Source organism: Myxine glutinosa, chromosome 11 (genome assembly GCF_964187855.1).
Source record: "Myxine glutinosa chromosome 11, kmMyxGlut1.1, whole genome shotgun sequence".
Lineage (NCBI taxonomy): Eukaryota > Metazoa > Chordata > Myxini > Myxiniformes > Myxinidae > Myxine > Myxine glutinosa.
The window spans coordinates 134,374,012-134,398,610 of NC_136271.1; the positions used below are offsets into that span (position 1 = coordinate 134,374,012).

General features: G+C 44.9%; 1 protein-coding gene across 4 annotated transcripts in view; it reads left to right on the top strand.

Moving 5' to 3' along the window:
- LIN9 (lin-9 DREAM MuvB core complex component) overlaps positions 1 to 24,599 on the top strand; it is a 73,777-nt gene that overhangs the window by 16,458 nt on the left and 32,720 nt on the right. For all 4 annotated transcript variants that reach the window (XM_068130992.2, XM_068130991.2, XM_068130993.2 and 1 more), the window contains exons 6-10: positions 4,479 to 4,604; positions 4,697 to 4,854; positions 5,332 to 5,465; positions 5,579 to 5,704; positions 24,273 to 24,377. In XM_068130992.2, coding sequence (XP_067987093.1) covers positions 4,479 to 4,604; positions 4,697 to 4,854; positions 5,332 to 5,465; positions 5,579 to 5,704; positions 24,273 to 24,377 — 649 coding nt within the window. The remainder of the gene's footprint in view (positions 1 to 4,478; positions 4,605 to 4,696; positions 4,855 to 5,331; positions 5,466 to 5,578; positions 5,705 to 24,272; positions 24,378 to 24,599) is intronic.

A 24,599-nucleotide genomic window follows, 5' to 3' on the forward strand; every position in this document is an offset into this window, starting at 1 on the left:
AGTAGCGTCAATTGTAAATAATGCTCCCTACCGGCTGTATGTTTAGTTTGAGGATGCTTTCCGCGATTCGGTTATCCTGTGGGTGTGTTTCTGTTAGGAGAAGGGTGCAACGTCGCAGGGGGACATATTTACTCATTTGTGAACATCTGTAAAACTGTCGCACTCAGGGTTGAGTTAATATTAGAGGGAACTACATCTGAGTGCCACACTAACGTAGGTAAAAATTTATCGGGTCGGGACGCCCCGAGGTAGAGAAGGGTGCAATGTTGCGGATATGGGATTTGCATCCATCCATATCCACTTGTAAATATTCCCCTATTTCCTCAATACTTCCCAACTATCCCCAATCCCCCATTCCCTAGTCCCATTTTCTGTAAACAACACTCTGTAGACCCGACCTCCCCCTATTTCCCCCATTAAATGTCGCATCCAGGTCCACCGCATCTCACGTAGACAACTATAGGACATCTTGCTAGTTATTCTTAGTCTATGTCAGTTAAGGACTCGTTTCCATTAATTCTGACTCTTCGTTGCACCAGAATGTGATTGTATGGCACCGTTAGGAAGTTTAGGACCTCCCAATACCTCCCCGCAGCTCTTCCTCACGGTTCAACAACAACAACAACAACAACAACAACAGCAGCGGCGGGCGCGGGGAGTGCGCGTCCTCACTCCGGCTTGGTTGGTAGGGGGTGTTGGGAGGGCACCAGGCCTTTCCAACGAGCCGCCATCGAACATGTGCTCGACGGGGTTACCAAGTAGGGGCTCGCTGTCAGCTCCTCGTCAAGGGCGGAGCCCGGTAACCCCCGCACCCAATAGAAGCGGCGGACCGGTCCCATCTGGGGCGGAGCCAACCAGCCGAGGGCGTGTGACTCCCCGCTGAGCATGCGCAGGAAGAGGGAGGTGACGTCATGCGCGCTGAGCTTGGAGAAAGAAAGACGCCACCTCCGAGCGCTGTGAGGCCTCCCTGCATCTTTTGGACCGTGCTTGATCCTGTCCCCGAGCCAAGGTGCACCTTGTGCTATCAACCGACCTGTCCTTCCCTGCCATCAATCCCTGTGTAAGTCAGCTTTGTTCCGTTTGTCTGTGGTCTGTCTGGGATAGATAAGATTGTATCTAAGTGCCTATCTCTTCTGTCTTTTACCTCACTCTACCTTGTAATCTACCCCTTTTCTCCACCACTAATTATATCCTCCTCCGGAGGTCTTGAGAACTGTACCCCTTGCGTCGTTTCATTTATCCCAGTCGTTGTGTCCTTTCCATCATTGATTTAGCGTAGCGCGATTTGGCCAACGTTCGAGTGGAATCGGGTGAGTTGGGGGTAATCGGGTAAACCGTACGAACACGGCGGCCATTCCGCTCGGTCAAGCAACATCTTTAGCCGTGTCCGTAACAATATATATATATATATATACATTCCATTGTTGGGGCTGTATTCGTTGCTGTTTCGGTTTCTTGTGTAACATCTGCCATCCACAGTGGACTTTGGAAAGTTTTTGCTCGGTTGGTTGAGGACACCTTCTCTGGTTTGCTGTCTGTGTCTATGTCCGCATCTCTATATTGTTACGGTTTTTAGAACCGGCACTTGTAAATAATAATCCCTTGTAAATAATTCCCTGTAAATATTCCCATCTTCTAAAGGTTAAAGGTCGCACCCTAATTAGTCCACATACAACACGTAGGGCACCATCGGAACTCTAGTTATTTCATCAGTATGTGTTTTAGGTAAGGCTCTGTTTCCAATAGTTTGCATCTGCGTTGTATTAATTAAATAAGATAGGTCCTTCAATCCCATTCATTTTGCGGCTTGACTCTCTCCAAATTGTGGTACGCACCTCTGCTCGCCCAGCAGCATTCGCTGCCTGGCTCAAAACGCCATTACGCACGCGGTCAAGCTGGAGAAGAAGGGCGGAGCGCCGGGAGGAGGCGTGGCCCCCCCTGTCAACTCGTCATCAAAGGTGGAGCCAGCGAGCCCTCGCCAACCAACCAGGGCTGAGGTGAGCTCGTTAGTGGGCGTAGCCCTATGAAGCGCGGCTTAATCTGGACCAGCGTTATATAACTGCGAGCGCAGAGCCCTTGGGGGGACTACTTGTTGGACTGCTTCTCGCCACAGACTTCTGGCTGGAGCTGCGCATAAAACTTCCCTGGGGACTTGTGTTGAACTTCGGCACTTCATGCATGTAGAGAGAGAGAGGGAGAAAGCCGAATACCTTCCCCGATATATGAACCCCAACAAATAAAGTCCGCTCGCGTTCCAACAATATACGAGCAGCGCTGCCTGCCGGGTTTCGCCGTGGAATTGGAGCGTGGATCAGAACCGTAGCGTGGACCGGGGTGGAGCGTGGATCGGAGCTGGGGCCCATGCTGTCCATCTGCTTGGACCTTCCTACCCTGCCATCATTACCCCTTACGTGTAAGTCTGTTTGTCGTCCTGGGGCGTGATAATTAAGACTGTTTAAGACTGCACTGTGTTCTGCTTCTTCTTCTTCCCTTGTACATTTACCCTTTTGTTTCCTCTTTAATTATTGTTGTAATAAATTCCTGTGTTCTTCCTTACCTTTTGGCTTCTTCTTTCATTCGATCGTCTGTCTTTTCTGTCCATTGGGTACCTGCGGCACGATTTGGCCAATTGCTCAGGATCGGGTGAGTCCTTTTGTTAATGGCTCAGGCTTCGGATTTCTAACCGCTCGGAAAATTCCCTCTTGTCCGCGGTCCGAGCGGGAATTATCTCCCTGCTTTGCGGAGAGATTGGCACTCAGGTATTTGGGACCTCCATTGACCAATCACCCTGACCAATCTCGACCGCAGAGGAGCGTTATAGTTTCCAGGATCGGGGGACGGCCAGCTTAAAAGACAAGGGGATTAACCCCCCCTTGGTAACGGGAGTGCCGACCCCGAATCCGCAACAATATTTTCACTTTAAAAGCGGTTTTCTTTGCAATAGCTTGTGGAATAGATGCAAAACTTTAAACATAGGAGGGAATCCCCATGCAGAAAATGATATTGCTAAATTTGACATAAGTCACATGGTCTGGCAGCCATATTGGATGAAAGGGGAAAAAATGGATATAATTTTCTCTGCAACTGCTCAGCGGGAGGAAAAATATAATAATAACACGAAAAAGAGCAGATTGCAAACCCTCGCCAGGATGTATTTTCAGTGGTTTTTAAGGCTTTTGTGTTCAAACAAATATGGCGGCCGAACCACGTGACCGATGACGTCATAATTATCATTAAATTATACAAGTGGAGTTGCACCTATGGTAAAAATTTCCTGTCAATCGGACCAACGGTTGCAGAGAAAATCATATTTATTCTGTGCGGACAAACAGACAAATAGACAAACAAATGAAAAATCGGTCAGAGACCGAGGACTTGCCGGAATGTACTTTTTTTTCGGCCATTTTGGACAAATATGGCGGCCGAACCACGTGACCGATGACGTCATTATTTGTTTTCTAAACTAATTTATTCCTAGATTATGCTCAAGAAATTTCATCTTGATCGGATGAAGTTTTGTACTTGTCGAATTATGACCATAATGGAGGTGCGTATGACATCATTAATATTTTATTCCCCATGGCGAGTTCTTTACAATGAGCCATCATTTTTTTATATTCAGCACTTTTGGAGATATCGAGGTGCAAAGTTTTTCGATTTTTCCAAGATGGCGGCCGAACCACGTGACCGATGACGTCATTGTTTTTTTTTTTATCCACCAGTTTGTGCCGACATGGCGCTCAAGAAATTGCCTCTTGATTGGATGAAGTTTTGTACTTGTCGAATATTGAATTATGACGTCATAATGGAGGCCTTGGGCCGAGAGTTAAAAATTGGGCACAGTCTATTCCAGGGCAAGACAAATATGTGTGTAAAGTTTAGCGATTCTACGTGCAACGGTGTAGACATAGTACTGCGCACAGACAGACAGACAAACCAACCGATCAACATACTTGCCTTTTCCGGCAAGTAACAAACGGACCCAAATGCAATGCCCTCTCCTCATCGGGTGCATGGATGATGCGGGAATGTGGGCCATAATAGTGTTCATTTGTTCCAAATGATTGTGCTAGGCGAGTCTATGCAATCTACGAGTGTTCTAGTTAATTTTGTTATTGGAAGCGACCTTGGGAAAACAAAACAATAATGTTAAATGATGCTGAAGGTGGCCTTATTACTTTTGTTATTAGAAACTGCCTTGGAAAAATGCCATGATAAGCTAACTATGCACCTTAACATGGATATCACCTCAGGTGGAAAACCCCCTTGGGGTGGGAGGGGGTGTGACCGTTAGTCCTCCTGTTATATTTGGTTGATATTAGACTTGTAACGCCTGAATGTATCGCAGCCAGACACCAAATTGCATGTTTTGGTATGATTATAATTTCACAATTTATACTCTTGATTAATCTTTTGCTTCACCATATCACATATTTAGAGCTTTTAATTTTATTCTCCCCTTCCCTATGGTATCCCAGGCCGTTATTTGAAGGGGACAACGACTTCTGTATATGTCTGCATGAGTCGTTTCCACAACTTAAGACTCGGCATTTAACGCGTGTCCAGTGGAGCACAATCCGTAGACTCATGGGAAAGCCAAGACGGTAAGAAATGTTTTGGAGCTCCCTGTGTAACTTGGCGTGCAGCTACATGGATCGACCTGTGGGAAACTCACGCATCATTGTTTGATGTACAGGTGTTCTGAAGCGTTCTTTGCGGAGGAGCGCTCAACTCTGCGACAGAAAAGGGAAAAGATCCGCATGCTTCAGCAACAGCAGGTGATGGACTTGTCAAATTTCAAGGATCTTCCAGAGGAGATACCCCTTCCACTTGTCATCGGTACAAAGGTCACTGGTATGTTGCTGCGCATATGATACACCTGTATGCTTCATGCAATGTGTATTCGTAAGACTTTTGCACTGCCTTTCTGTGACTAGCAATGGGTCTGCAACCACTTTCTTTAACCAAAGGCCTCTTTCTACTCTTGCTACAAATGGATGGCCTACGAGCACTTTCACAGCACCTTGTGAAATAATAAGCTTGCATGTCAACTACGTTATTTTTTGTTCCTTTTCTTTCGGTGCTCATTAATCTATTTGAGCCAAATCCTTGATGCTTATGCTATACAATGGTAATTCCTAGCAGTGATGTGGACCTCCCGAGCTGCTTTTGTTGCTAACCTGAGGCTGCGTGTTGAATGATTCCGATTGTAAACGTTTTTTGGGGAAACTGAAGTTTTCAATAGACCATGGTAATGCCTGTTAATCTGACATCTCATAAATGCCACGCCATCCACCTCTCTTCACTCACCTTTCCCTGCTGGGTTGGCAGCGAGACTCCGTGGCGTTCACGACGGCCTCTTCATGGGACAGATTGATGCGGTAGATACGTATAATGCTACGTACCGTGTTACCTTCGATCGCACTGGCCTGGGGACACACACAATACATGACGTCGAGGTTGTGGTGAGGAAGCCAGACAGACTGAGCATTGGCATGCCTTGAATTCCATTGCTTTTCTTTGATGTTGTGACATCCTGGTGGTATGCATTCATGTTTTTAACATTCCCGTGCCACAGAGCAACCAGCCGCAGGACAGCATGCCCATCACGGCTTTCGCGCAGAAGCAGAGACCAAGCAAAATTCGAGTGGGCAGTCCCCAGCAGCCCCCCATGACCAGCACCCAGTTACCTTCTCCGCAATCGGTGTGTAAACTCTGTACTCCTTTATTAAGACTGTGAACCGGTGTTTTTAAAAAATTCTTAAAAATTATGGCAGCGATTGTTTAGAATTACACCTTTGTAAGGTATCGGCACTGCTGGTTGTAAATAATTATTTATTTATTTTTTATAAATGCTGATTTTTTTCATGCAAAGATCAAATGGAATGGGTAAAACTGTGGCAAAAGTGTAATGGTTGAGTTTTCTATCACGAGGGTCGGTATGAGAGTATTGCCTCTTATTTTATTTCTCACTTAATATAATTTTTTTTTTGTATACAGAATCGAGGCTCGTGAAAGAGCTAACATTTATTTCACAAACAAATCAGACAAACAAAATATATAAAAAGAGGAAGCGGAAGACAAGATGGGGAGAGAAGGGGAAGCATACAAACACAACATTTGAGAGCAGGGAGATGTGTGGGAGGGAGAGGGCTTGGGGGGAGGAGGCGTGGGAAGGGGGTGGGGGGTGGGAGAAGTATAAAACACAAGGACACAAAGGACTTCCAGGACAGAAGTTGGTATTTCAAAAAAGTGGATTTGGGGTGAAATTAGTGGGGGTAGAAAAGATCAAGGTTTTGGATGGGGGAAGATAAGAGATGGTGGTGAACAGCAGTTTTAAAGACCTGGAGGGTGAAGTGGGATTGAAGAGAGTGAGGGAGTTTGTTCCAGAGGCGCGAGAAAAGAGGAATGAAGGAGTGAAGGTGAGCAGTGTCTTGATTTTGGCAGTTTAACCATAAGAGGGTTGCAGGCAGATCTTGTGCGACCTGTAGGAATATTTGGGGGACAGAGCCCAGAGAGAGCTGGGGAGGCAAGGCCAGAGAGGAGTCTGTAGAAGACGGAGAGACCACCAACCTGCCTGCCTGCGGTGAGTGAGTGAAAGGCCCTTGGAGTTAGCTTCATCGCGGGAGATTCCAATGATTCTGAACGCTTTGGTTTCAACAGCGTGAAGACAAGCTAGGTGTGAGGCAGGAGCACCAGCCCAGAGGGGAGAGCAGTATTCCATTGAGCTGCGGATGAAAGCCTTGTATGTGGTGAGGAGCTCAGGTGTGCCAAGAAAAGACTTCGCACGATGGAGGATGCCCAGTCGGCGACTAATTACAATAAAAAGTAGAGGAAACGTAGAGTAACACTTGGTAGAGGGCATACCTCTGCCAGGCTGAACGGTTTACGTTTTTTATCCCACTGATAGGCCGGATATACATTCTTACCTTGACCAAAATCAAATCGGCTCGTTCTTTGTCAATTAACCAATTTATTCACCAAGTTTCATCCAAATCCGTCCACACCATCTGTTTTGGCCCTATATCTCTGTTGTGAAGAATCTTATTCTTATAATGGAGCATACAGTCACGTGAAAAAGTAAGTACACCCCATGTAAAGTTTTGGCTTTTTCAACATATTTCAACATACAGCTATTTGATCTTCATTTCAACAATATTGATAGATAAAGGTGATATAATATAACAAATATCATGAAACATTTACATTTTGTAGTCCATTGTATAATTTAAATAAACATAAATGCAGATTTTGCATGTGGAAAAAGTAAGTACACCCCTACATTTATCACTCCTTCAAATACCGAAAATTAGAATCAGGTGCAAATGATTAGAACATCGTTAGAGAAGATCTTGGAGGAACCTGTCTTATTTAAATCTCAGACATTTAGTTTGGTTTGCTCTTTGTTGTTGAAGTGTGCGGCGTCACCATGCCTAGATCAAATGAGCTACGAAAGGATAGAGAGAGAAAGAAGGATATAGATGCCTATGAGTCTGGGAAGGGATTTAAAAAGATCTCCAAACAATTTGAAATCAATCATTCGACTGTCCGGAAGATCATCTACAAGTGGAGAAGATTCCAAACAACTGCCAACTTGTTCAGGTCAGGCCGCCCCAGCAAGTGCAGCCTGAGAGCAGACCACAAGATGCTGAAAGAAGTCTCTAAGAACCCCAGAATGTCATCACGGGACCTACAGGTAGCTCTTGCCACTGTTGATGTCAAAGTGCACGAGTCTACCATAAGAAAGAGGCTGCACAAATTTGATCTACATAGGAGGTGTGCCAGGAGGAAACCTTTGCTGTCCAGAAAGAACATCAGGGCAAGACTAAAGTTTGCCAATGAACACCAAGGCAAAGACCAGCACTTCTGGAACAATGTGCTCTGGACAGATGAGTCAAAGGTAGAGCTATTTGGCCACAGTACTGTACCAGAAGACATGTTTGGCGAAAACCAAAGACAGCATTTGACCACAAGAACCCGATACCAACTGTAAAGCATGGTGGTGGAAATATTATGGTTTGGGGCAACTTTGCTGCATCAGGGCCTGGGCAGCTCACCATTATAGAATCCACTATGAATTCTTCATTGTACCAGAGGGTGCTTGAGGATAATGTGAGGCTATCTGTCGGAAAGTTGAAGCTCAACCGAAGGTGGACCTTGTAACATGACAATGACCCTAAACATACCAGTAAATCCACCAAGGAATGGCTGAAAAGAAAGAAATGGAGGGTTCTGGAATGGCCAAGTCAAAGCCCGGATCTAAATCCCATCGAGATGTTGTGGGGGGATTTAAAACGAGCTGTGCATGCAAGAAAGCCCTCAAACATCGCACAGATGAAAGAATTCTGCATGGAGGAGTGGGCAAAAATTTCTCCCAGTCGATGTCAGAGACTGGCAGACAGTTATAAGAAACACCTACTTGAGGTTGTTTCTGCCAAAGGGGGCAATACCACCTATTAGAGCCAAGGGTGTACTTACTTTTTCCACATGCAAAATTTGCATTTATGTTTATTTAAATTATACAATGGACTACAAAATGTAAATGTTTCATGATATTTGTTATATTATATCACCTTTATCTATCAATATTGTTGAAATGAGGATCAAATAGCTGTATGATGAAATATATTGAAAAAGTCAAAACTTTACATGGGGTGTACTTACTTTTTCGTGTGTGTGTGTGTGTGTGTGTGTGTGTGTGTGTGTGTGTGTGTGTGTGTGTGTGTGTGTGTGTGTGTGTGTGTGTGTGTGTGTGTGTGTGTGTGTGTGTGTGTGTGTGTGTGTGTGTGTGTGTGTGTGTGTGTGTGTGTGTGTGTGTGTGTGTGTGTGTGTGTGTGTGTGTGTATATATATATATATATATATATATAGCGGTGTGGCAGGCGGTGCTGATCGCTCCCAGCAAGGTGCAGCAGCAGCTGTATGGGACACTTTGCTGGCGGTTCTCCACTGATGATATGGGGGTCGCATAGTGACTGATATATATATATATATATATATATATATATATATATATATATATTGTTGTGGTTCTACGCCGCCCTCCTTTACCCCCTACAAAGGGGGGAGTAGGCCCCCTTGGTCTTGCTGGGCTTGGCGGAACCGAGACTTGAAACGCCCTTCCTGGGCGAGCGCGAAGTAGAGTTTCGGGACAAATTCTCGCTCGTACCTAAGTACCCGCGCCGCCACGGAGACTAGGTAGCAAGCCTCGCACAAACCACGTGTGATGTGAGTACGCCGGGCGGATTGCGTACACGTGGTCCGCGCAGTTACCTAGATGTTGGAACCCGATTAGAGCGGTTGTACTCGTGCAATACAAGTTTGTGTGGCAAGGGTGCCTGGAGGGCGTGAATGGTGTTGGTGTCCTGTTTTCTGAGGAGTTTGTCGACAGTGTGGTGAGTGTGACTAGAGTGAGTGATAGGTTGATGATGGTGAAAATGATGATTGGAAAGCTCTTGGTGAACGTCATCTCGGGATCATATGCTCCGCAGGTTGGTCGAAGCGATGAAGAGAAGGACAAGTTCTGGTGTGCAATAGAGAAGCTGATGGAAAACATGAAAGATGAGGAAGTTGATGTGGGTGGAGGAGACCTAAATGGACATGTGGGAAGGAGTATGGATGGTTTTGACGGAGTTCATGGGGGTTACGGATATGGTGTGAGAAATGGAGAAGGTGAAAGGATTTTGGAGTTTGCTGATGGAGCTGATTTGTTGATTTGTAATACTCAGTTCCAGAAAGAGGATAATAAGCTTGTTACATACACGTCAGGTGGGTCGCCGACAACCGTTGACTACCTGATGGTGCGTAGGCAAGATAGGGGGCACCTCCGGGACACAAAGGTGATCCCGGGGGAGGAGGCTGTTTCACAGCACCACTTGGTTGTCTGCGACGTAAGGGTGAAAGGTGCGAGGAGAGCTCGGTGGGTGAAGTACCAACCGAGAATGAAGGTGTGGATGTTGAAAGAGGTGACAGTAAGGGAGGCATTAAAAGAGAGGCCCGAGTAGGGTCGAGGATGATGTGGTTGAGCTTGAAAGTGGTTGGATGTCAATGAAAGCTAGTCTGTTGGGAGCCGTTGGTGAGGTATGTGGATGGACAAAAGGACCACCGAGGCACTCGGAAACATGGTGGTGGGATGATGAAGTTGGAAAGAGGATTGACGAGAAGAGGAAGAAGTTCAAGGAGTGGCAGAAGGCGAAGGGTACGGGAGCAGAAACAGCAGAGCATGAAAGTTATAAGGCAGCCAGGAAGGCTGCAAAGAAAGAGGTAGCAAAGGTGCAGGAGGCATGTAGGAAAATGTTCGGAGAACGCTTGGATTCGGAAGAGGGTCAGAAAGCAGTATTCAGGATTGCAAAGCAGATAGCGAAAGAGAGAGGTGTGATGTGATGGGGGTGAGTTGCTTGAAGGATGAAGTGGGACAAATCGTTGTCGACCCAGATGGAATTGAAGGAAGATGGAAAAGCCTTCCACCTTTTGCCTTCCACCTTTCCCTTGCCTTCCACCTTTTGCCCTGTTCAAGTGACTCGTGGTCATCGCTCTAGGCTTCCTCTCCCCATTGGTATTTTTGTGAATATAAGATTGTTCTTCACAGTTCTGTTTAAATATGTTTCAACTATCCCCTTCAGTGTTTTATTCAGTGGTTTATTACAACACGCTGTTTTTCTTCTTATTTAAAAGGCTCCTTTCAATTTCCTCTTCAACTCATTCCATTTCAAAAAAATATTCAATCTCTTATGATTCCAAATCACTCCATGCTCTAAATTCTCATTCATTCCATCCCTCCTCCATCGTTCTTAAACGAATCGCTAACTTGAAAATCACAACAAACCCAATTTGTTATATATGTTCATCTTTCATTAATCATCCACTTTCTAAACTCCCCCCTTGCCCCTCCCCTTCAAATCTCCCCCCCAACCATCCCTCCCAAATTCTCCCTCCTCCCACCTCCTTCTCAAAGCTGCCTCCTCCCCACTTCCTCTCCCTCCTATGTTATACCTCCACCTCCCCCAACCTTCTACTTTCCTCTGCCCCCCCTCAAACCAACTCTCACTGTGCCTCATTCCATCACCATCAAACCTTTCGTCCTCCTCATCCTTCCCTTTCTTGTAACTCTTCTGTAATCTCTGACACACTATCAACTGCTCTTCCTAAATCCCCCTCTCACCCTTCATCTGACCCTACCCCGCTCCCCCCCTCTCCTCACTAACGGTATGGACCTCAAACATTATGGACCTCAAACATTGATCTCTCCATTCAGGTTGCTTCTGAAAATCCAGACTTGATCTGCTTAACAGAAATTTTCCTCCTTCAAGATGTCTTTGATTCCTTAATATCTCTTCCTGGTTACTCCCTCCTCCGGTACGATAGACCTGATCCTCGTCCTGGTGGTGGGGTGGCTATCTTTATCAAAAACTCTCTTCCTCACTCTGCCTGCACTGCCCTCTCCCCACCCCGCCCACAGGAGTACCTCTGGCTACGGCTTCCTCTCCGCTCCCACCTTTTGTTCATATGTGCTCTGTACCATCCTCCAAACAGTGATGACTCTATTTACATTTCTCTGTCGGACAACATGGACCAACTTCTATCAACTCATCCAAACTCTCTCTTCCTCATATGTGGTGACTTCAACTGTCATCATGCCAGCTGGCTGGGTGTGGGTTCATCTCTCACCAGCCATGGCACCTCAGCAAAGGGCTTCTGCGACTCATTGGGACTGACACAATCTGTCAATTTCCCGACCCGGATCTCAGTCAATGGAGTATCTTCTCTTCTGGACTTGGTTATGACTAACTTCCCTGCAAATGTCTGCTGCTCTTCTTCTGCTCCAATCGGTTCTTCTGATCATGTGCTTGTTAAAGTGACATCTCACTGGCCATTCTCAGAGAGCCTCCTCAGCGCCGACGAGTCTGGCATTTCACTCAGGCCGACTGGCACGGTCTGCAAGCAGCCATCAATCAACTGGACTGGTCTCCCATCTCTAATGCCTCTGACATCAATTCTTCCTGGGAATTCTTCCAAAGCAAACTGCTCTCTCTCATGCACAGATTTATCCCATCTCGTCTTCAGTTGTCTTACCCTTCCTCCCGTCCATGGTACACTGAATCTTGTGGTGAGGCAGTTGCCCTGAAACAACTTGCCTTTGTGTCTTGGAAGGCAAATCCAACTGAAGGCAATCTCAGTTCCTTCCACCAAGCTCGAAACAAGTGTGTTTCTACCCTCAGGAGTGCCAGGAAGCACTATCTCTCCACACTCAAGATTGAACTCTCAAACCTGTCTCCTTCCTCCAAATCCTGGTGGCGTCTGGTCAATTCTTTCTTTTCTCCAATGGCTTGATCTCTGATCATCAATTTGGATTCAGACCAGGTCATTCTACTCTGGACATGTTGCTTCTGCTGTCTCAACAATGGATGGAGGTCCTCAATGCCAAACAGGAAATCAGAGCTGTCTCCCTTGACATATCACGTGCCTTCGATACGGTCTGGCACCCAGCTCTGCTCACCAAACTCACCTCCTGTGGTATTCAGGGAAATCTCCACTCATGGCTTGCGGATTTCCTCTGGTCGTAGGCAACGTGTGGCCCTGAATGGATTTCTGTCATCTTCCCTGCCTGTTCTGGCTGGAGTTCCCCAAGGTAGTGTTCTGGGCCCTGTGCTATTTCTGGTCTTCATCAATGACCTCTCCGACTCTCTGGAAAATCCTCTCTATCTCTTTGCTGATGACTCCACTATCTGCCCCTCCATTCCTCATCCCTCAGATCGGCAGTCTGCAGCCTCTTCACTCTCTGCAGACCTGGACAAAATCACAGACTGGTCAAACAAGTGGAACATGTCTTTCAATCCTGACAAATCTCACACTCTTACAATGTCTTTCCGAAAGGACCGACTGGACAACCCTCCCATCTACTTTCTCAACAATCCTCTCCAAGAAGTTCTGTCGCTCAAGCTTTTGGGTCTCACTATCTGCCATGATCTTTCTTGGGAAAACCACATTTCCAAGCTGGCCTCCAAAGCCAGTCGCCGACTGCGCATCCTCCGTCATGCGAAGTCCTTCCTTGGTGCACCTGAGCTCCTCACCACATACAAGGCTTTCATCCACAGCTCAATGGAATACTGTTCCCCCCTCTGGGCTGGTGCTCCTGCCTCACACCTTGCTCGGCTTCACGCTGTTAAGGCCAAAGCTTTCAGAATCATTGGAATCTCCTGCTGTGTAGTCAACTCCGAGGGCCTTTCACTCACTCACCGCAGGCAGGTTGGTGGTCTTTGTCTTCTACCGACTCCTCTCCGGCCTTGCTCCCCCAGCTCTCTCTGTGCTCTGTCCCCCCAATATTCCTTCAGGTCGCACAAGATCTGCCTGCAACCCTCTTATGGTTAAACTGCCAAAGTCTAGGCTCTCTGCTCACCTTCACTCTTTCATTCCCCTTTTCTCCCGCCTCTGGAACAAACTCCCCCACTCCCTTCAATCCCACTCCTCCCTCCAGGTCTTTAAAACAGCTGTTCACCACCATCTCTTATCTTCCCCCATCGAAAACCTTGATCTTTTCTACCCCCGGTAATTCACCCCAGAGTCCTTGCAGTGTTCATATGTTATATTCCTCTCCCACCTCCCCCCAAGTCCTCCCGATGTCCCTGCTCTCAAATGTTGTTTGTGTCCTTCCCCCTCTCTCCCCATCTTGTCTGCCGCTCCCCTTGTTTTTTGTGTTTTGTGTGTCAGTTTGTCTTTTTGTGTGATTAATGTTAGCTCTTCACGAGCCTCGATCTTGAATACAAAAAAAAAAAAAAAAAAAAATGGAAATGCTGTTGAATACAGAGAATGCATGGGATGGCAACATAGAGAGTAACCCAGTTTTAGGACCGGCAGAGAAGATAACTGAGAAGGAAGTTGAGGAAGCGATAAAAGCAATGAAGGGTAGAAAAGCGGGAGGGCCGACGGGAGTTGTGGGAGATATGTTGAAGGCAGCAGGAAGTTGGGGTGTGAAGAGAATGACAGAGATCTGTAATCTGGTGGTGAAAGAAGGCCGCATTCCAGTGGATTGGGAACTGAGTACCCTCGTCCCTCTATACAAGGGGAAAGGTGACCCTCTGGAGTGTGGCTCGTACCGAGCGATAAAGTTATTGGAGCATGGAATGAAGGTATTGGAAAGGGTGTTGGAGAGGAGGATAAGGAAGAAAGTGAAGATCGACGAAATGCAGTTTGGATTCATGCCAGGAAGAGGAACGACAGACGCGCTTTTCATTGTGAGGCAATTGCAGGAGAAGTACATGGAGAAGAGGAAGAAGTTGTTTGTTGATCTGGAGAAAGCATTCGATCGGGTTCCACGCAAAGTATTGACATGGGCATTGAGGAAGTTAGGAGTGGAGGAATGGTTGATCAGAGTAGTGATGGCAATGTACAAAAGAGCGCGCACAGCTGTAAGGACGAAGGACGGGAACAGTGGTGAGTTTGAGGTGAAGGTGGGAGTGCATCAGCGGTCGGTACTAAGTCCACTACTATTTGTAGCTGTGATGGAGGTGCTGGCTCAGAACGTAAAGGAGGGTTTTCCGTGGGAGTTGTTGTATGCAGATGATCTGGTGTTGATTGCGGAAAGTATGGATGGACTGAAGGAAAAGATGAACACGTGGAAGGAATGTATGGAGACAAAAGGTCTGAAGGTAAATATCGGAAAGACGAAGGTGATGGCAAGTGGTAAAGCATGTGGTGAGGTGGAAAGAACTGGGAAGTGGCCCTGTGCTGTGTAGGAAGGGTGTCGGAGTGAACATTCAGTGTACAATGTGCGCTGAATGGGTTCATCAAAAATGTAGTGGTCTGAGAGGGTCATTAACCAGTGTGGCAGCTACATTCAAATGTAAGGTGTGCACAGAGGGAGCTGCAGATGGAGGAAATGTTGAGTTGGATCTTGGAGACGGCGTGAAGCTGGAAAGTGTGAAAACATTTTGCTACCTCGGAGACATGCTGAATGGAGAAGGTGGATCAGACTCGGCAACGGTTGCTCGAGTGAGATGTGCATGGAAGAAGTTTCGGGAATTGAGTGGCGTGCTGATGATGAGGGGAGTGTCGTTGAAGCTGAAGGGAATGGTGTATGCTGCATGTGTGAGAGGTTATGATTTATGGGAGCGAGACATGGGTAATGAACGTAGACCAGCAACGAAGGTTGGAAAGGGTGGAAATGCGAATGGTTCGTCGGATGTGCGGCGTATCGTTGAGAGAGGGGAAGACAAATGATGAATTGCGAAAGATGATGGGAATAGAGCCTGTGATTGATGCTGTGAAGAGGAACAGGTTGAGATGGTTTGGTCATGTGTTGAAGGATGAAAGTGACTGGTTGAGAAGAGTGATGGAAATGAATGTAGAAGGAAGTAGAAGACGGGGAAGACCGAGAAAGACTTGGCTAAAGATGGTGGAAGAAGAAATGCGGGCAAGGGGGTTAACAAGGAGAGATGCAGAAAATGGGCAAAATGGAGAAGATTGTCATGGGGACCGCAAGGCTAACCCCCGCTCTAGCAGGGAAAATGGCCTTTAAAATGCATGTTGTGTGTTTGTTGTACTCGTGCCACGCTTAGCCAATGAAGGAAACCACAAACGATCAAATGGAAGAAAGGAAGACCTCAGGTTTTAATTCTCCTGAACATGGGCCTATATTCTCCTGGCTCTTACTCAATGCAGAACTAACAATGGAAAGGAACTAAGCTCACAAATATATACCCTCTGATGGTTAAACTGCCGAAATCTCGGCTCTCTGCTCACCTTCACTCTTTCATTCCTCTTTTCTCCCGCCTCTGGAACAAACTCCCTCACTCCCTTCAATCCCACTCCTCCCTCCAGGTCTTTAAAACAGCTGTTCACCACCATCTCTTATCTTTCCCCATCCAAAACCTTGATCTTTTCTACCCCCGCTAATTCACCCCAGATCCACCTTGTTTGAAATTCCAACTTCTTTCCTGGAAGTCCTGGCAGTGTCCATATGTTTTATACCTCTCCCACCGCCCCCTTCCCATGCCCCCCCCCCCCCAAAGCCCTCGCCCTCTCTCAGATCTCTCGATGTCTCCATGTCTCTCGGTCCCTGCTCTCAAATGTTGTGTTTGTGTCCTTCCCCCTCTCTCCCCATCTTGTCTACCGCTCCCGATGTTATATGTTTTATGTGTCGGTTTGTCTTTCTGTGTGATTAATGTTCGCTCTTTCACGAGCCTCGATCTTGTATACAAAAAAAAAAAAAAAAAAAAAAAAAAAAATTGTAAGACATAACTATACTATCGCGAGGCTACATGTTGCTTGTGTGACTAACTATGGGGCACAAATTTTAACCTTTATTAAACTCACTTTACAAACTCAAAACCGCAACTATATATATATATATATATATATATATATATATATATAATTTAAGAAAACGGGAAGTAAATTCGTTCCCATCCAGTTTTTGAAAAATTTGTATTGACCTTACCCTTCCAGCTCTAACTGATAATTGAAAATAAATATAAATTTGTGCTCGGTTCCTTTTTATTTATACGTGTTGGGTTCTGATTTCTGATTTACAGTATATATTCAGCCCCACAACCCCTGATCCACCATCAGCCCCACTAATCCACACCCTCCATTTCCCACGTCCCTCACTCCCAGAGAGAGTAGTCATGGTCCAAGATGCCTATGCCTGTGTAGCGATGTGTGGTGAGGCACATGTAGCACGCCGATCCACGTGAGTAACTAACAATTATAGGATCCGGATCTTCACCAAAATCTCAGATTCGTCCTTGTTACACACACAATCGCTCCAAGTTTCGTCTGTATCCATCTCTAACTGAGATCATGCTCTAGACAGACACAGGGTGAAAACATAGCCCCTGTTCATTTTTGGTGGTGCAGGTAATTACAGGGAATACGTATACACAAGTGGCAAATATGAAGTCATGTTTTCCACTTGGTGCATTTCCGTTGATGGAGACTTTGATGGGCGCATCAATCCCACTTTTGTTTTCCAGTTGCACTAAACGAACAGCTGACCACTGAGGCTCATCAATATCGGTTTCTCCGCTGTTAACGCTTTGCCCAACATCTAATAGACTAGATGGATTTATGGAAAAAGGCCATGTATAAGCTTCTAGGTGCATTTTTGAGTAAAATTTGGAAACCTCACTTTTTAACATAATTTAGCGTATGCTGAATTCGATGAACCCGGTTCCCAAGCCCAATTTTGAGTTTTTGTTTTGAATTTCCTACTTCGCACGTGCACAATGTGAACATCTTTGGATGATGTCAGGTACATCAAAGAAACGGCGTTGTACACCAATTGATGCTGTTTTAAACAATCGAGCACTGCTTCCATGTCACACATTAACTGGGTGTGACACCACCTCATATTTTGCAAATCACACCAAACGAACATCATGGAAAGTCTTCAAAGAGCACCATAAACTGCTGAAGAACTTGGGCATTGGTGAACTCAGAGGAGACGATCAAATCTGCAGAAGTGTTCGTCTGCAGAATATATAATGTGCACAGAACAAACAACCCCTGTTGATTCAGCACGACATATGTTGTTCTCCAAGAATGGTAAACCAGAAGCAATGTCACTGACAAGTGATGCTCCATTTCTATTTGATGCGAGTACACAATCAAGCCATGGTATGGAGAAATGCTCATTGTGCCATTCCTGACCTTCCTGCACTTGTGGAAATGGGATGGAAACGTGGTGATTCAGGACTCGAGCCTATTCTGATATCACTCCCAGAAAGTTGCCTGTCCAATCCCAGAAAGTTGCCTCGAGATGATTTGTTGTGCATGCCAGAAGCAATGCAGGACTCGACGCTGCAAATGTCGCTATTCAGAGTTGAGGTGCACATCAATGTGTGCCTGTCAGCAACTAAACAGAGTGATGATCAGACCCCTTGTATGAATTTGATGTAGTTTTGCAAAACATCATGTGTGACATTCCTGAATGTGCTTCATGGCCATGTATACTTAATTTTAGAATAAATGGTTGTATGAAGCATTGTCTTATTAAAACCATTTCCCATTTTATAGTCTCCAATTTCAATATCAGTTTGAATGTCTTTCAATATGTCACCAACCATAATATAGACTAGACGGATTTATGAAAAAAGGCCATGTATAAGCTTCTAGGTGCATTTTGGGGTAAAAGTTGTAAAGTTAAAGTAAGAGAGCTAGCTGCATGTATATACATAAATGCTTGTTGAAAGAAATTGTCCAAAAATTGCAATTTGGCGGCCATTTTGTTTATGCTAATTAGAAGGTCAAAAACTCAAAATTCGGCTTGGGAAATGGGTTAATCGAATTCAGCATACCCTAATTATGTTAAAAAGTGAGGTTCCCAACTTTTACCCAAAAATGCACCTAACATTCACATTTCTCAGAAATCCGTCTAGTCTATGAGGGTGCTCACATCAATGGTAGTCGTCATGCATATTGTTGCGGTTTTGTGTTTTTACAAATAAAGGTTAATTTCCCCCTCATAGTTAGTCGCACTACACGACAACATGTAGCCTCGTTTAAGCTCAGTTATTTCTTCGTAAGTGTAAGCGTAGACCTTTCCTATGTTTAGTTTGCATTGAGTAGAATAATGAGTTAGGTCTCCTTCCAATGTTTATGCCGCCTCGATGCTTTAGTTTTTGGCGCAAATTACCACGAGGCCGGCCTGACAAGTCGATGCAGGCTGAGGGAAGGCGGGACAGGAGAAGTGGGAGTGACCGGTAAGCACGAGCCGCCAATCAGGGCTCGAGGGGCGTGGCTTGCCACTGTCAAAAGGCGTGGTTTGGAACATTTGAGACGGGCCAGGGCGTGGCAATATAACCCTGTGCCCGAAGCCCCCACCAGAGTTGAGATGCGCGCAGAGCAAGCAAGCCAAGTTAAGAGTTATGAGTGCGCGGTGTTGAAGTAGTTCTGGGGAGAGGCGCGCTGAACCAAGTTAAGAGTTCTGAGATTGCGCGGTGTTGAACTAAGTTGTGAGAAGGGAGGCAGACGAGTTACAAGTTGAGTTCGCGGTTGAGCTTGAGGCAGATCCTCTGTTGAAATACGAGAGCGAAAGCGCGCCGTTGTATTAATCGCGCTGTGAAGGACCGCCGTGCCGGGCGAGAGACGTGCATATCTTCCTGCCTGCCTTTGTTCGAGATACGCGCCGCGAGGATCCCTCCCGCCTGCCTGCCTGCCTTCGTCGAGGGACGTGCTGTGACCGGCAGAGGGCCACGTCGGGTGAGCTGTTCCTGAACGACAAAGCCGGCGCTTTCAGCGCATGAGCATTCCTTCCTTCATCCCCCTGTGAGTGTGAATGGGCCCATTGTCTGGGAGATAAGTTAAGACTGTATAAGATCTGCCCTGTGTCTCTGCTTCTACCAATCCTTGTGTAAATAATAATTATTAAACCTGTTATTTCTTTGATTCGACCGTCTCGTGTTTTCCCTCATTGACTTAGCATGGTACGAACTATATCGCTCTAATCGGGTTCCAATACCAAGGTAACTGCACGGACCACGTGGTGCGCCATCCGCTCGGGTGCACTCAAATTACGTGTGGTTCGTGCGAGACTTGATCCCCGCCTCTGCGGCGGGGTGGGTACTTAGGTACGTGCGAACATTGTCCCGAAACCCTGTCCCGCGTCCGACCGGAAGTGGCGACAAGTCTCGCGGTTGCGACGTCCCAAAAAGAACAAGGGGCTTAATCTCCCCTTGGTAAGGGAACGGGGGTCGTGTGAAACTGTAACAATATTATTTAAATGCCTGTGAATATCTACTGGAAGAACCCTCCCCTCCTGTAAGGAATTCAGTTCATGTTCTCTGCTTCGTATGCACATCTAGTGGGGGCAGTTATTTTGAAAGTGTGGTGTGACGTCATGTGAACGATCTCGGTGCTGCTCAACTTAAAATGGGCGGGAGATACAAACCTTTCTTTGTGATGTCACTTAGCTTTCCAATGACGCTTTGGTTATGACCAGAAAAAAATGAGGGATTACGTTCGTACCAACCCTTGTTTTTAAAAAGGCAATAACTTTATAAGGCTGTTGCTTGTGCCTAATTTGCATCCCCACCAAAAGTGTGCACTTTTTTTTTTTCTTTTTCTTTTTTCTTCCCCCCAATTGGTCAGGTGAATGGTGTTTGTGGTGCTGCCTTATTTTCTTTTAAACCAATAGCATCTTGGTTGTTGCCGCAAGTTGTTTGGTACAAATATGTGTAGGTCCAGAATGCAACCTCATGTTGCTGAAATAACATGTTCCATTTGGAGATGTTATTTTCCATCTGGTGTAATTTCTGCAGCTTCCTGGTCAGATGTTCTTCTTTTATTCGAACAAGTACTTCTTTATTATTCTCCCTGCCATTGCCAACTTTATTCTCCCTGCCATCTCCTTGCCACTGCCAACTGATTATCACCCTGCCATTGGCTGCTGCGTTTCAAACAATAGTGGCATTTGATCTTGGTGCTAGTCCGCCAGGCGTAAGCCAGCAATAACACCAAAGTGAAGGTCCCAGGTGGCTGGTCTGGTTACCCAGTGGACATATCTTTTAAAATGCAGCTGTGTGGTGCACCGCAATTGTATTGGGCCGCATGTGATACCCAGCAGGCACAATGTTACTGCAAACAATGTTGCCATGTTTTAAACCAAATAGCCATGTTGCAGAAATGTTGCTTGTTTTCTGTTATTTGTGCTCTGTTATTTGTGCAACTGTAACCTGTTCATTGTTTTGACGAAAAGTAAGCTAACCTTTTGGAAAGGTTTACAGTAGTTGTATTTTTTTTTTTTTTTAAATGAAACTAATTATGTGCATTCGTGTTCGTTCAATTTTAAAATTTTCCCTTAATCGTGAACCGTCGGGAACCAATCCCCCTTTTTCCCATTGAACCATTGCCTTGACATTCGTGGCATTTTCCAGGAACGTATCCCCAGCGAATGTTGGAGTCCCACAGTACATCGTTTTAAAAACGTAGCATTAAATTATATGTACTAGCTGAGTACCCACCCTATGGGCGATCTTGTTCCAAGCATGCAACATGGTCTTGTGACGTATCCCTTTATTTGGGTGGTGTACAGGGAACAGACTGCTGCCTCGATCACTCCCAAAAATAAAATAAAAATAACCTGGGTTATGTATGCATAGGAAGCAAAAACATGGGTGCTGCTTGTGTGCATATATAATATATTGTGGTTATATAAGCTCAGATAATTCCAATTGCACCACCCTCCCTCTAAGGCTGGTTAAAAAAAAATTCCTGTTTATCATCGCCGCCCACCCAATAAAAGTCGTCCGCCCCTAAAAAAATCTTCCTTTTTTTTTTTTTTTTGCTCGCGAAGATATAAAATCCGTTCCCTGTGTTGAGGAGCTGAGGTACCACAGATGAGTCATATCCTATATGCAGTACCTGCAGTAAGTCGTACTGCCGAGAAGAGGCCCACTTGGAAGTTCAAGAAGTAGTTGGTATTCTGAAGGAGAAGCCAAATATCATCGGCAAACGGGAGAGCCTTACGTGATAATTATTGCTCTGGATTTCTAGTCAAAAATTAAACGAGTGCTACACTACATGTAGTAGTAGGTGATGATAGATACATGAATAAACGACAACCAACATTCTCTTGGTGTTGAACTCTACTCAACATGTATGAGTGCTATAATAGCAATAGGTGGATAAACGCGAATGTGGAACTCGAGTCAGTAGCTGCTGATAGATAGATACATCTATGAGTGCTATAATAGCAGTAGCTGCTGATAGATAGATGTATAAACGCGAATCAGACATTCTTTTGGTGTGGTTTATGTCCTCTTCCATGTCTACCAAACTGCTCAATATGCATGTACTGTAAAGTGATATTTCTTGGTGTGGAACTCTAGTCAAACATCTATGAGTGCTATAATAGCAGTAACTGCTGATAGATAGATGTATAAATGCGAACCAGACATCCTTTTGATGTGGTTAATGTCCTCTTCCATGTCTACTAAACTGCTCAATATGCATGTACCGGTACCATGAAGTGATATTTCGTGGCGAGGAATTAAAGTCAAATATGTATGAATGCTATGGCAATAGCTGCTGATAGATACATGTATGGCAACCGGACGTTATTCTTAAAAGCCGAAGTTTTGGTCTACCATTGTTATATGTATCGGCGAATATTAAAAGTAAACAGAACTCAATGTGACATAGGTTTCTTTATTTTCTTTATTTGAATCGTATCGGTGCGTACATACGAAGGTTTACTCGTTTAGAAATCATAACATGATTCATCATATATGTCCGATCAAGTATATTTAAGAAAAAAACATATTGTGCGCTGAATAATCCATTAAAATTTCACTCTGGAAAAAAAACAAAAAAAAAAACCCTCCCTCCCGACCCACTTTTTTGAATAAAAGTGATGATAAACAGGAAAAAATTTTAACCAGCCTAAAGAAAGAAATTACCAAGATGGGCAAAAAAAATTTCTTCAAAACTTGATGAAATCGAATGAAACTTGCACATGCACAACCTAAGGGGGCCCCCATTAATTCATGACAGTTTCACCTTCTTAGGTTAAATCCTCTCAGGAGTAAATGATACATACATACATGATACTTTCCCTTAATTTTGTAGAGATGTATTATTTATTGAAATGTACATTTTTAAAAATTGGTCGTTTTGAACCCCTTCTTAATGTGGGCCGAGCGCAACGGTGCTATTGTCTGTGCAATCCCAATGTTGTAGTCCACCTCATCCACTCCAACACAACATTGCCAAGTCCACCCTTCATCCACTCCAATTTAGTCCCAATAAAACACATGACAGTGATGTATATGGCAACAGAAAATGGAATTCACTTGAAATTTTTACAGAAAAAGGTGTTGATTTATAGAAAAAAGCCTGATGTTGACTTGTGTGTTAAGGTAGCTGGCTTGAGATGTTAGGGTCTTGTGTTAAAGTCCCCGTCATGCTGGTAATTAACCTTAGGCGGATTTGCTCAGCCTGTCACCCTTCCAAGGTCGGCAAAATGAGTACCAGCTCCAGAAATAAGTAATTTGAGTATCCTTTGTCGGAGTGACAAACCATCCAGGATTGGACCCCTTAGCCAATTAAACCATCGGCAGCTGTATGGCCTTCAGGCCGAAAGGAATGGCGTTTTCTTTTTTTGATTAGCAGATAAACATTTGGGTTATATGAACATCATTTATTGTTTCAATGAGTAATGATTAATTTTGATTTTAAATCAAATGATTAATTTGAACATTTTTCTTGTTAAAACATGTCTTTGTGGCCCAGTGATTATTTGGTATTGCTGTTCTGGCTGGCCAGTGAATGAGGAATGCTGAGATATGTCTACATAACATAACAATGGTTTGCCCTGAATGTGATGACGTGTGCAGTCATCAAATGCTGAATTTCCTTCCATTCGGCCATTGCATGGTAGTAGTGACAGATAAGTCTTGGAGCACACTCTGCCTGCATCGATTCGTGCGGGTTCAGAATACTCCACATTTATACTCCACGTTTCTTCTCCTTCTCCTTTCTTTTTGTTTGGTTATTTAATTATGTATTTTTGTCTTTTTTGTCTTTGTTTTACGTACTATGTCAAAGCGTCTTTGGGTTTCTTCAAAAGCGCTATACAAAATAAATGTATTATTATTATTATTATTATTATTATTATTATTTACTATATGGAGAAAGGTGCTGTGCCTGATGGAAGCTTTAATCTCACCAGCAAGTTGCCCGTGCCCACACGGGATTCTAAACTGGGTCAGGGATGGGGTCGGCAAAAATGCAAGTGGTGTCTTCTCATCGAGACGGCAAGCTGGGAGAGAGAATTTACATTTATTGCTACATCTGAAGCAATGTAAACACACTAATAGTGGCGAGGTGCTCTATTTGAAACGGTTTGTGCAATTATATGTAGCTTTTTGATGCCGAGGACTAAAAAATTTATGTTGGTGTCATAACCAGTGACCAATTGCAAGTTAATATCAGGATGATCACATGAGTGCATAAAGGGATGATTTGTAATACCGGCTACCGCCAATCCGTCACAATTTTGGAGTTTTGGTGCCATCCACATCTGCTCTGATAGAGTAAGATGATTGGACTTCAACAATCTGCCAGTAGTTGCATGGTTTATATGAGCATGCTGGGAATGACCATCGCTCCCTGCAAACTGCATTCTCTTTGCACCGTAATCTTGGTATCGTGGAGAACCATTATTGTTCATCACTTCACGTTTACTTTGCATAAATAATCTAGAAATTTGAATCGTTTTTGCTTAACAAGGACTTGCTTGCTTCTCTATGTACCCCACAACACCCATCCCATCTTCAGGACAGAGACCCCATTTTGACACAGGCTTCCTGGCAGTCTCGACTGCTGGCAGGAGATAGTCATGAGACGCTCGGAGGATTTCCGGTGAAATTCCTTGTGCAAGTGGTGAGATCTTGTTGCTAAGGACCTGCATTGTGAACATTCTAACTGCAAATTGCATTACCATTCTTCCCCTGTCTGTCCATCTACGCCCATTCCTTCCCATTCTCCGACAAAGTGCTTGTGTATATCTGAGAGGTACATTTATTGGGGTGTTCCCGAGGTGCAAGATTTCTGCATATGCATGTTTTGTCCTGCCAATAATGCAATACAAAGATTCTTCCTGTT